The sequence below is a fragment of the Camelus bactrianus genome, chromosome 7 (assembly GCF_048773025.1).
Source record: "Camelus bactrianus isolate YW-2024 breed Bactrian camel chromosome 7, ASM4877302v1, whole genome shotgun sequence".
Classification (NCBI taxonomy): domain Eukaryota; kingdom Metazoa; phylum Chordata; class Mammalia; order Artiodactyla; family Camelidae; genus Camelus; species Camelus bactrianus.
The window spans coordinates 1,111,676-1,124,249 of NC_133545.1; the positions used below are offsets into that span (position 1 = coordinate 1,111,676).

The 12,574-nt window shown below is 50.5% G+C and overlaps 1 protein-coding gene across 5 annotated transcripts in view; it reads right to left on the reverse strand.

Annotated features, from left to right (window-relative positions):
* The window catches only part of UBE3C (ubiquitin protein ligase E3C), a 99,925-nt gene that overhangs the window by 23,964 nt on the left and 63,387 nt on the right, over nt 1–12,574 (reverse strand). For all 5 annotated transcript variants that reach the window (XM_074366643.1, XM_074366641.1, XM_074366642.1 and 2 more), the window contains one exon: nt 6,808–7,055. In XM_074366643.1, coding sequence (XP_074222744.1) covers nt 6,808–7,055 — 248 coding nt within the window. The remainder of the gene's footprint in view (nt 1–6,807; nt 7,056–12,574) is intronic.

Below are 12,574 nucleotides of genomic sequence, written 5' to 3' on the forward strand. Positions count from 1 at the left end.
TGATCTGCTAACTAAAAATCGGAAATATATGACCAAGATATTATCAAATAATCTGATTTATAGGTCTCCTGTTCCAATTAAATCAATATTCTGAAGCAAGAAGAAAAGAACCATTTCCAAATAGAATTCAAATATGATAAAAGATTTCCTTCAATAAATATTCTGAACTTAATCGGCTTAAATGGATCGAGGTGCTTCTATTTATTAAAAAAAAAAATCAGGATGCCATTACCACATCCTTGAGCTGTTTATTTATTCCCTGTCTGAAGCCGGATTTACAGGTGGTGAAATGCAATCACAACCCAGACCAGAAGCAGGAATCATCTGCTAATGGAACTTTTAATTGAGAAGTGACCAGTGACATGAGGTAATTCTTCGTACGTATGGCTGCTCTTGAAGCCCTCTTTGCACTTTATCACAGTAAACAATCACTAACATATGCATTAAAGAAAATTTCAATACATTATGACCCAATAAATATCATAATCAATCAATATACAATTTTCCTCTCTTAAAAGATTTAATGTTCAGACAGCACACTATTAGTGCCACACTCTCGACACTCACTTAGATCTGGACAGTTTTTCACGTGTTGGTACGAAGTTTAACCGTTTGTAATCAGAGGTAGAAACCAGTATCCCCTTAGGAATTTCCATGCAAAACACCGTATCAGTAAAATCATAAAAATGAGGACTTAAGTATCATCCTCAAATAACCACAGTTGTCACTGCTTTTGTCTAAACTTCATTACGTTAAAGAGCTTTACTGAGGTGCAATTTACACAAACTTCACTTCTGGGAGAAAGATTTAGATGCCAAATTTTTCTCCCCGGAATCTGGTCTAAAGAGATAACACACAGCACTTTGCGAGAGAGGCTGTGTCTCAGGACAACCGCAGCCGTGAGCAGCCGTGAGTATGGCGAACAGAGGGACCCACGGAGTCACCAGTGCCCCGGAAAGCGCCAGTGCGCCAGCAACATCCAACGCTCCTGCCTCTGTACCACTCAGCGTATACACCCAGGAAGGAAAAACAACACAGAATTTAATGAGATTTGGTTTATGCAAATAAAACTACGGTGCTGTCTGTCACCGCCCTGTGTAAGAACCACTGAATTCAGGGAGTACTTCAGGTTAGCCTGGCAAAACACAGGCTCACCTTCAGAGGAAGGTCAGTGGCACAACATTTCAGAGACTTTTGATTACAAAACTCGCATCCCTGGGAGGGAGCTGGGGCTGAGTGGAGAGGGACCACGGACAGGGAGAGGTGCTGTCTCACTGAGCACTGATACCAAAGCCAGTACACAGCTCCGGGGGAGAGATACATTGTGCTTCAAAGAGAATTAAAGTGAGAAAATGATCTGTTTGAAATTTATGCTAAGGAAGCTAACATCAGGTCAATGCCTGAAATCTGCCACCGAAATCAGGCAAGCCTCAAGAGACACTCTGTTAAGACGGCGAGGCCCCGCTGAAGCCCCTTCCTCAAGCCCAGCACCTCACACCTGCACTGTCAGAGCAGCATTCGGAACCTGAACAGATACACGACAACCGGGCCTGTACTGCCGCGTCTCGCGGAGACGCACAGGGGCCTGACTCTTACGCCCAGACCCTACTGCTTCCCACCACCCTCTGCCTTGCTAGGCCTGGGGTCCCATTTCCACCTGTCACTGGCAAACACACGCACACACAACACAACACTCACGACAGAGCTCCAGTAACCAAAACAGTGTCACACCAGCATCAGGCCAAGCCCAGAGACCAACCCAGAACTGAGAGTTCAGCAATAAACCCTCACATCTGTGGCCACCTGACTCTCGACCACAGTGCCAGGACCGTCTTTTCAAGAAACAGCGCTGGGACAGCTAAACATCCACACACAAAGGAAGAGAGTGGGACCCCCTGAATCACACTGTCTACAGAAATTAACTCAGATTGAATCAAAGACTTACATGTGAGAGGTAAGCTACAGAACTCTTACAAGAACACACGGGTGCGCATCTCTGTGGCCTTGGATTAGACAACGGTTTCTTAGATGAGGTAACAAAAGGAAAACAAAAATTAAAAACTTCTGTGCTTCAAAGGACAACACCCAGAGAATGAAAGACAACCCAGAGAAGGAGAGACAGTGTTTGCAGACCACATGCCTGATAAGCAACCTGAAAGCAGAATACATAAAGGACTCAAAAAAAGACAAACTCAATTTAAAGAACGGGCAACGGACTTGGGCAGACATTTCTCCACACAAGACAAGCGGCACACGAAGATGTGCACCATCATCAGTCACCAGGGGAATGCAAATCCGAACCATGATGAGATACCACTCCACACCCACCAGGACGGCTGCAAGGACAAGACAGAAAAGAGTAAGTGCTGGCGAGGCCGTGGGGAGGACGGAGCTCCCCTGCGTGGCCGGTGAGAGGGCAAAGGCTGCAGCGTTAACTCTGGCAGCGCGCCCTGGGCCCCACCACTTCCGGCCGGGGTGTGCGCTCCTCTCGGGGAAGAGGAGTGGGAACACTCTGTCCACACAAGGACCTGAACACGAGTGCTCACAGGCACTGTCCGTCACAGCCGAAAGGTGGGGACGCTGAAGCGTCCTCCGACAGACGAACGGGCGAGCAAGAGTGGTTCATCCACACGGCGGACAGCGTCATGAAGCATGTCACGCGCCACCATGCGGGGAACCTGGGCAACATCGTGCCCAGGTGAAGAAACCGGCCACAAAAGGCCACGCGCTGTAGATGAAAAGCCCAGAAGAGGCACATCCAGAGACAGAGGCAGGCTGGTGGGCGCTGAGAGCCGGCAGCACCAGCGCAGGACGGGGAGTAATGGCTACTGGACGCGGGGCTCCCTACCTGGGATCTGCTCTGAAGTCACGGTGCTGATGGCCACACAACACAGTGAATGTGCTATAAACCACCGGATTGTGCTCTTCAAAAAGCTGAATTCTATGGGATGTGAATTGCACTTCAAAAAAGTTGGTATTTCCAAGTAAGTCACGAGCTGAGTTTCAATCAAGCTGCTTCTCAGACGGGCGAGTCCTGATGCCGGCTCCCAGGCAGAGCGGCAGGCAGGTCTGCTTACTGTGACAGGCACCACAGGGAACAGAACTGCCAACGTGCCCTGAAGGGAACTTCATGATGAAGTTAAAACTGACTACAACTGTGATTATTTCCACAGGAAACAACCACACAGCAACATTAGTTCCCTACTTACTCATTTAAAGATGACAGAGCTACTGAGTGACCCTCCCTGAACCCTGGGCATTGAGCACAGCACAAGTCGGTCACCTCCGGGCTCCGGGTCACCGCCGCGGGCAGAACGGCATCCCTCACGGTCCCCGCCCTCCAGACCTCACACACCTTCCCCCAACACACCGTACACCTGTTGTCCTTGATACACTGTCTTCACTGAGACCCCACCCTCTCTGGTCTTCCTCCCCACCGGGCCCTCCCCAGAGTCCCTCTAGACACCAGAGTGCATCCCCGCATTAGCTGGGCACCTGTCCGTCCCCCTCCTCTCTCACCTTGTCCAACAGCGTCGACCGCGGGCCCCCTCCCTGTTCACGCCTGAAGCTGCCCTGCACCTGCACTCAGAGCTGCTCGGCACTGCAGCCACACCCATACTGATGAGAATCACCTTAAAATCTGACTCCCTGCACCAGCCCCCCGTCAGAGACACCACCTCCACCACCGCAGGAGGCTTTCCCGGAGAGCACGGCTCTGGGTCTCACTGGCTCATCAGTTCTTTGCTATGTCTTTCCCAGGACCCCAAACCACCCCCCCCCCCTTGTCTGGTTCTTTACCAAACAGCCACTCTGTCTTTGAAAACCAACCAACCCATCCACCCACTCTTTTCTGGAACTTGCCCTTCCTCTAGGGGTCCCCTCTCGGTCCCCACTCTCCTTCCCTGCAGAGCCGAGCCTGCTAGAAAGGCCACTGACATGCTTTCCATCTGTAAACCTTCCATTTCCTTCACTGCACCTCAAAGCAAACCCATTTTTATCATGTCACCCCACTAGAAAGATCACCAAGGACAACCCTCATGTCCAGCAACTGAGGAATGGTTACAGAACGTGGCTATCATAGAATGGAATATTACCTGGCAATGAAAAGGAACAGAGTGCTGACACACTTCGTGACTTGAATGGTTCTTGAACACATGCTAAATGAAAGAAGCCAGTCATGAAAGGATACACACTTGACAATTCAATTTATAGGAAATGTCCAGAACAAGGACGTTACACAGACAAAAAAAGTAGATTAGCGCTTTGCCTGGGGGTAACTGTTAATGGATAAAGGTGATGAAAAATTCATAGGTCGTACAACTCTGTGAATGTATTAAAACTGCTGAAATGTACTCTCTAAATGGGTGACTGCATGCTTTGTGAACTCTACCTCAGCAAACTTGTTATGAGAAAAAAACACCAAGGAAACAAAAACTTGCTGGTAAACCCAGTGGTCACTTTCCAGTCCTCAGCTTACCTGAACTCACCGCACGACACCAGTAATTTGGGCCACAGCAGTAAGGACCTGGGTTACGGCCCTGTGCTCTAAGAGCCACTCTCCTCGCAGTGACCAGAGGGTCTCCCTGCAAGTGCAGTCAGTCCACCACCTCAGTCACGTGCTATCACAGTGACTCTCCATGACCCACAGGATGAAGAGCACACTCTTCATCGAGGACACACAGGCTAGCTCTGCAGCAGGGCTGGCAACACTGCCCTGAAAGGGCCCAACAGCACACGTGGCAGCACTGCTCGCCTCTGCCCCTGCGGGAGCAGCCACAGGGAACGTGGAAAGGACCCGGCAAGGCCGCGTCCCACTGAAGCCCTTTTTAACAATAAAACAGGTGGGCAGACTTGGTCAGAGGCTGCAGCCTGCTGGTCTTAGTTTCAGAGGGTCACCTCTGGTCACTCCTTTGACTTGCGGCAGCCATACTGATTACAACCCTTGTGTTACAATCCAGTCTATCTCTAAAAATGTGTTGGACAGGAAGTATTAAATACGAGGCATTCCTATACTACTGTTTCAAACCCAGGGAAACAAAATGCATTCCTAGAGCATCCAAACACCCTAACGAATTTAACCCAAAACACCATCAAAGATGTCCACCTGTCTGTGTAACAGCACACCAGGGGTTCTGGGGTAACACACAAAGCCTGCACTTCACTCATTAATGATCTTCTTAGTGGACATGGTGTGTGCACCGAGCAATGGCACTTTACAGAAACAGATGTCAGCTCCCTCCTTCATCGATAACTGCAAGAAACATCCCAGTAATGAAAAGAAACGCAGAAGTAACTCGACGAAGAGCTCTTCTGAACTGGACCCTGGACGCCTCGCAGAGGCTGATGCCGAGAGCCAGGCAGTGGGGTGGGAAGATGCCCCCTCATCCGGATGAGGCGGGCCCGCCGGGCCTCTTCCTCATCTCCTGCCTCCACACTGGGCTTCTGACTCAGAACACGGACCTGGGGTGAAATTTCTGGATGGTTATTTCAGGGAGTATTGGTAGTTAAAGAGCTGCAGTGCCAGGGAGTCCCTGCACACTCGCCCTCGCGCACCGCACTCCATCAGTTACGACTGGTGCAATGAATTCACGCATTCAAAGAAAAACCAAGAATCATTAGTTTTCGATTTCCCACAGGAATAACCAGACGCTTCCCCCCCTCATGTGCAATAGCTTAGGCACAATTACTAATTTTACTGGGGTACTTGTCAACAACAGCCTGCTAGGATTGGTAATTATCAACACAATTTATTTAAAGTGCAAAGAACAAACAAAAGAACCCAGAAAAATAACTTGCATGTAATGCTCTCCTGTTTAAAAATGTTAGTAATTAACTAAAAAGACAAAAAATAAGCATAATCACTTCCCTGGAGGGCTGGACTTGACCTGTGGGGAGCAGGTAGACATTCCCAGTTTCAATGAAGTCTCACCTCCTCCTGTGCCCCACCCACACCCCCAGGCTATGCTGTGGTCTGGATGCTCCCTACAATGTGGGGGTGTCAGGAGATGGGGCCCTGGTGCTGGAGCCCCTCCCACCACGTAAGGACACAGGGGGAAGGCGCCAGCTGTGAACCAGGAGGAGGGCCTCCACCAGACAAGACCACGTGGTACGCTGACCTCAGACTTCCAAGCCTCCAGAACTGTGAGAAGTAACTTTAGGTTTGTAAGCCGTCCAGGCGGTGTATTTTGTTACAGCAGCCTGCGCAGACTGAGACGGGCTGGGACTGCCCCAGCTCAGTGATGGACGGGACTGGCAGCAGTGGGGTCCTTGTCTTGCTCCTGACTTTAACGGGAGGGTGTACTCTGAGGGTTTATCCAGGAAACAGGAAGTTTCCAGTAGGTTCTATAACCAAAGTTCCCTTGCATTTCCAATAAAGGGCAAGGTGTGTCTGCATGTATGGTGGAGACCATCAGGTGTGACACTCCAGGCACTACAGCATCACCATCACATCATCCCCGAGTGGCCAGTTTTCACAGAAGCTGCATGCAACAGGCAGCACACTTAACCCATGCTGGGTGACTGCGCTCTCCCACCTCACAGGGCTTTGAAGACTTTACAGAACGTTAAAAGAATCGCTTTTAGCGCTGACTACCAACAAGAGCCGCTGCGCAAAGACTTCAAGTGCTTGCAGCACCCATGCCCACGCAGCAGGCGGCCACCGCAGACCTGCGCAGACAGCGCTCCGCACCACGCTTCCTGCTTCCTGAGCTCCAGCAACTTCTGCACGTGTGTAATGTACGCTGATGCAGTGTAGCTACTGGGTGCGTCTGGGGCCCGAGACCAGCTTGTACGCCACGTGCACTTTACCTTTCCAAGCATCCTGCCCAGGAAGTAGTAATGTCTGGCGAAGGAGCCTCCCACGAGCATCTGAGCGGCCGGGCTGGGGTACAGGAGCCCTTCGTTAGTAGTCTTAAAGAACCCCTGGTTGGGGTTAAACCCTGACTTCAGCAGTTCATTTAGGAACTCTCTGAAAATGCCACCGCCGTCAATGCCAGCTTCGTCCAGGCCGTGCGCGTTGAGTAAATGCACACGAATCCGCTTTTTCAGATCAGGTTCTGTTAAAAAAAAAGGGGGGGGGATGGGCAAGGAGAAAATATCTTTTTAAAAAGCAATAAAATAAGCTGGTATCATAGAAAGACAGGGACGAGAAGCAAGGATATTAAAAATATTTCAATGCAAGACTTAAAAAAACCAAAGACATTAACAAGAGACAATGAGATAAACTGACCAGCACTTCCCTCAGAGCCCACACTGAGGAGACGGGAGACAGAAGTCCCCTCATGTGACGACATCAAGGACGGAGCTGGTGGGGGAGGGGAGGAAGGTGTGTTTAGAAGAAAATAAAGTTACCCCACATCTGCTAAAGGACACAACAAACTAAAATACTAGGAGAGGAAGGGAGTGGAGTTACGGACTTAAGGATAATACTGAAACAAAAATGACCAAGAAAGGCAAAAAGAAGACGTCAGTGAGACTAACATTACAGAGACCTTCTGAAAGAAGCAAATGGTGCAGGGAGTGAGGATGCCAGAATCTACACCATCACTTACAATGATATTTGGCTGGAAAATGGGGGGGAGGGGTTGGTTATATACTGTGTCACAAGGATTAAAAAAAAAAAAAAAAAGCTGCAAAGCTGCTCCAGTCTGCCTGACAGTGAGAGGTCCTCGTAAGGGCGGCCCTGCGCAAGCAGGACACAGGCCCCAGGGACACCAGGTGGGGTCTGGCAAAGTAACTGGCTGCCCTTCACCAATCCTACCAATGTCCTTCAGGTGCTCTGCATGCAGGAAGAGGGGCAGCAGGGCCCAGGGGGTGGGCCCGCACCCAGGTCTGGGCTGCTGCCACCTTGAAGGCACCCCAGGGACAGCAGCCTCTAGAGAACAGGCTGGAAGGGGGCAAGCAGAGTGCTCCTGCAGCAGCACCCCAGCCCTGCCGCGCCAGTGCCCGCGCTCCTCAGGTCACGGGGCGGGGGAGGGGACGTTCCACCACGCGGTCACAGCGGGCAACAGCTGACCCTGTGGCCCAGGGGGCTAGGACACCCCCATTCTTCAGGGAGAACGCCAAGGACAGGGAGGGCTGGGTTATTACCTGAAGACACACAGTTCATATGGCAACGGGCACCTCTACAACTTTCAAACGGGTATGTATTAGCTACAGCGCTTTTCTACTAAAGCGTACCTTTATTTTTAAAGTTTAACTATACTAGATGAAGAACGTAATATTCACTGATGATTAAATCCCACACATAGGTTATTTGCACCTCTTTTGATCAACATGATCACAAAATGTTCCATCTCAAGGCCTAGGTAAAATGCAGAAAGAATTCTAAGCAGATAATCATGGATGTAACACAAAAATACAGTTGAGCATTTATCTTTACGTATATCCTCCTAACAGTCAGTTTTAAGAATGAAATACAAGCATTTATTTGTCAAATGTAATTATTTCTCAAACTGAATGCCAGCACTTAATACAGCATCAGATTTTGAAAATTCTAAGTGTAAACATTTTTAAGTGGGAAACGCTCAATCAAAGCCCGCAAACCCTCTCATTCAAATGCAGCCCTGATACCCCTGCGGGGGGGGGGAGAGGGGGGGGCGGGGCGTCTGCATCTCAGAGACTCCACGGCCGTTCACAGAAGCCACCCCCTCAACTACGGCTAGAACTGGGGTTCAGCCGTCCCTGGAAGCCCATTTCTGTGAACAGCAATACACAAAGCACAGCATTTTCAGAATCAAATCTAGTCGTCCGGGCATCTTGCCACTTCCTGATTCAAAAGATGAACTAGAAGTGTCTACTTACACAGTAAGGCTCTGGCGGAGGGGAACCTAAGTCAAGTACTACAGCTGACCCTTGACCAACCTGGGGGTGAGGGGCCCACGCACAGCTGAAAGCTCACATGCAACCTCTGACCCCCCAAACGTGAGCACTAACGGCCCACTGGCCAGAGCCTCACCGACACACGACAGCCAAGCAGCATGTTTTTGTATGGTGTGTTGTGTCCTGTTATTTCTACAGCAAAGCTGGAGAAAAGAAAACGTTGCTAAGAAAATAAGGGAGAGAAGTACTGTGCTGGGTTCATCACCACAAGCTTCCACCACGTGTGTGTGTTCAGGATGGACGGCCTGCTGTCAGGACCCGCATCAGCACTGTCTTACACGACACAGAGCACTGCAGCTGCTCCGTGTGTCACCAGACATTCGACATCAAAGATGAAAAGATAACGTGAAAAGAAGAGTGCATCCGTTCACAGGTATAAGGACTCACGCACTGATCACGAAGCACCAGGAGTACGACTGCTCCCAGGAGCCTGGCTCATACACCCGGAACGAGTCCAGCGGGATAAGAGCTGGACGGCAGGCAGGAGCGCCCGAATTCAGACTCACAAGGCAGCGCTGGTAACTGTTACAGGTTTAAGCCGCTTGCCTGTGTCCGTTAGCTGGTACAGTTTCTCCAGCTACAAGAGAGGCCTCCCGCATGATGCTGCAGCTCTCTGAAAGCAGAGTTACAGACGAGCAGGAAAACCAGCACATGGCGGGCTTTGGTCACCGCCACTCACGCCGTCCTTGTGCAGGGGCGGGCCATGCGCTTCAGGACGCGTCTTCCACACAACGGTCTACACACAGAGTGCTCAGGTGAGGGAGCAGGAACAGAAATGCCCCCTACAGTCAGCGGACTTGCACGCCAAGACCCTCGCACCCGCACGGCAGGTAAGTTTCAACAGTACGGCCTGACGGCTATTTCCTACTCAGAAGTGGACGAGGACCGTCACAAAGGTCTCCGTGCTGGTGGCCCTCGTGCACACTGAGCGGGGCTGCGGGGCAAGGAGACGGACGAGGGGAAGGGAGGCAGGTACCCGTGGTGTCACTTCATGGAAGTACGTCCTAACTTCTGTCCGCCTTTCTTGCGTTTTCTCTGAAACAGTTTCTGCGCAGCGCCAGCCCTTCTCCCACCGTCTGCCTCAGTGTCAGAGCCCGTGTATCACACGGGGCCTGCGTCATAGAGGAAGTCAAACGTGGTGCATAATCTTCTTGATCCTTGCGTGACGAGAACCCTGGCTAGGCCGTCCAATGCCAGGCTACGTCCTGGCGCTGAGCCTTCGACGTCTCCTTCCTCACCGGTTGTGAAAGCGCCCATCTTCTTCAGGTCACCTTCAGTTAAGTCTGGTGTGGGGTCTATCAGCTCTTGAATTTCAACAAGATCCGTATTTTGGAGCCCCTCACCCTACCTTTCCTGCCATATCCACAGTCTCTTTAATGACTTCCTTGATGGACTCTGTCTTGAATCCTGCAAAGCCACACCTGGACAGTTTTCTCCAGCAGGAATTCACTGTTTTGGGCTTGCCAGCTTTCCTGTTTTTTTAGAACAACGATGGCGTCCTCAGTGGCGGGACCCTTTCGGACTCTCACGGTGCTCTCTCCGTCAGAGTCCCCTCCACCATGCTGCCACCCTTTCTGTAGAGCTCCGACCCCCATTCGGGGGCTGAACAGAGACACTGTGCTCGGGGAGACAGACCACTCTGACACCTTCGGTGTCGGACTCGCGGGGCTCTGGGAGACCAGGGGCACTGCCCAACACCAAAGGGACTTTAAAAGTCCGTCCCTTACCAACAAGGTACTTCCTGCCTGCAGGAACAAGGCAAGGACGGAACCGGTACAGAGGAAGGCTCTGGTGGTCCAGGCCTTGGTGTTGTCCGGCCGCAGGACCGGCAGCTGGGGTTTCTCCTGCCCTTCAAGACTAGGGGCCAGCAGCTCTGCAGAAGAGGGCAGCCTGACCACACCCCCAGCTACACCCACAACCAACAGTGGCTAGCTGTCCCGTCCCGCCTCACGTGCTGGTGCAAGCTGCTTCTCTTCCGCACTAACCCACGTCCTTTGTGGCCTTTTCTCCCAGGATAGGGCACTTCCGTCTGCATTAGAAGCCTGTGCAGGCCAATGTCCTTTCTCCTCGACGATTTTCTTGGCGGCATCTGGGAACTCACCTGCGGCCTCTTGCTGGGCTGCCTCTGGTCTGTCATCCTGACAACTGAAACCAAACTTCTTTCTAAAGTTACCAAAACAGCCTTTGCTGGCATTAAATTCTCCAGCTTTCTTTCCGTCACCTTCCTTCTGCTTTAAGCTGTCACATAAAATACAAAGCAGCGTGTGACACACTATTCTGAACAGACCAGAAATAAATGTCAGGGCTCTCCCGACAACTCCAAAGCTCCCCCAGAAATTCCGGGCAGTTTTGAAGCAGCACAGTTATTAGATGGCTTGTGCTTTTTACGGCCAACGAGGGAAAGCAAGTTGGAAAGTGCGTTAGAGAACGTAAATCTCTAACACAGCGTATGGGTGTATTTTTGGAGTTTGAAAATTCTTTAGAAAAAGTAAATTAACTGAAACATTTCTGGCTTTTATATAAATAAAATATGTGAACTTAAAATAGTACATTATGGGAAAATACATCACAATTTCTTACTATATTTTCGATTACATCAATGTTATTGGAAATTAAACATCTGGAGAATTAATGAAAGCACGATGAAAGAAAAAAAGTTGCCATGTCTGAGGATTTCACTTTTTCTCAGATCGTATTCGAGTCCGTAGGGACACCTCTCTCACAGCAAGCCTGCACCCACAGAAACGCTGCCTTTTCAACACAAGATAAAAAGGTATTTCGCAATTACAAAGCTCTCGTGTCTGCAGCAACAGCTTCACAAGTTTCCTTTTCCCCCCACGCTGGTCCTTACGCCAGATTCATCCGTCTTGCAACAGCGGCAGCTGTGGGACAGGCCAGACAAGTCCCCGTGCTCCTGTCGCGCCGGGAGTGCTCCGAAGGTTCCTGGCACCGTCCGACAAAACGAGGAATTCGCCAGAACCTCGAGGTCGCTTTTTACTGGATTTACCGGAAAGACGAGTGGCTCAGGTGGAGGCGACCAGCGTCATGTTGCCTCAGGCAGGTCCTCACACCACCTAGCTCGGCGCCACATCTCCAGAGCAGGTTTGCAGGTGACACTGACTTCCATCTGTGGTGACTCCACAGGGCACCTTTCCCTGTGTTTACGTCCCTCTTAACTGTGAATGGTGCCGTGCTCTGTGTTTGTCTAAGTTCTGATAAATTCTGACTTCTTGTAACAGATCTGTGCATATTTCATGGCAATGAACGGTGAAACAGACTAGCTCCTACCTGTATTTGATGCACCTACGACACACCTGGTTCTTAATTTTTTTTGAATATTTCTAGGCTACATGATTTACCTGCAAGTTTTCTGAAACTGTCACAAATCTCAAAAAAATTTGCCAATATGTTTATGGAAAAAAATCCGCATAAGTGGACCCATCCACTGTGCTGTTTGTTGTTCAAGGATCGACTGTACTTTGATTTTGCCCTGTTATCATTCCTTCTTCAGAAAAATGATGTAACAAATCCTGCCCATTAAACAAAACGAAGCAAAAGCAAGCGACACACAGAAGCAGGGACACGAGAGGCTCCCAGGGACTGACCACGGGCAGCCCTGAGCTGGCTCCAGTGCAGCCCCTCCCCACCCCTGGGTCACGCAGGGCGCTGGAGCTCACCGGGACGCACCATCTCC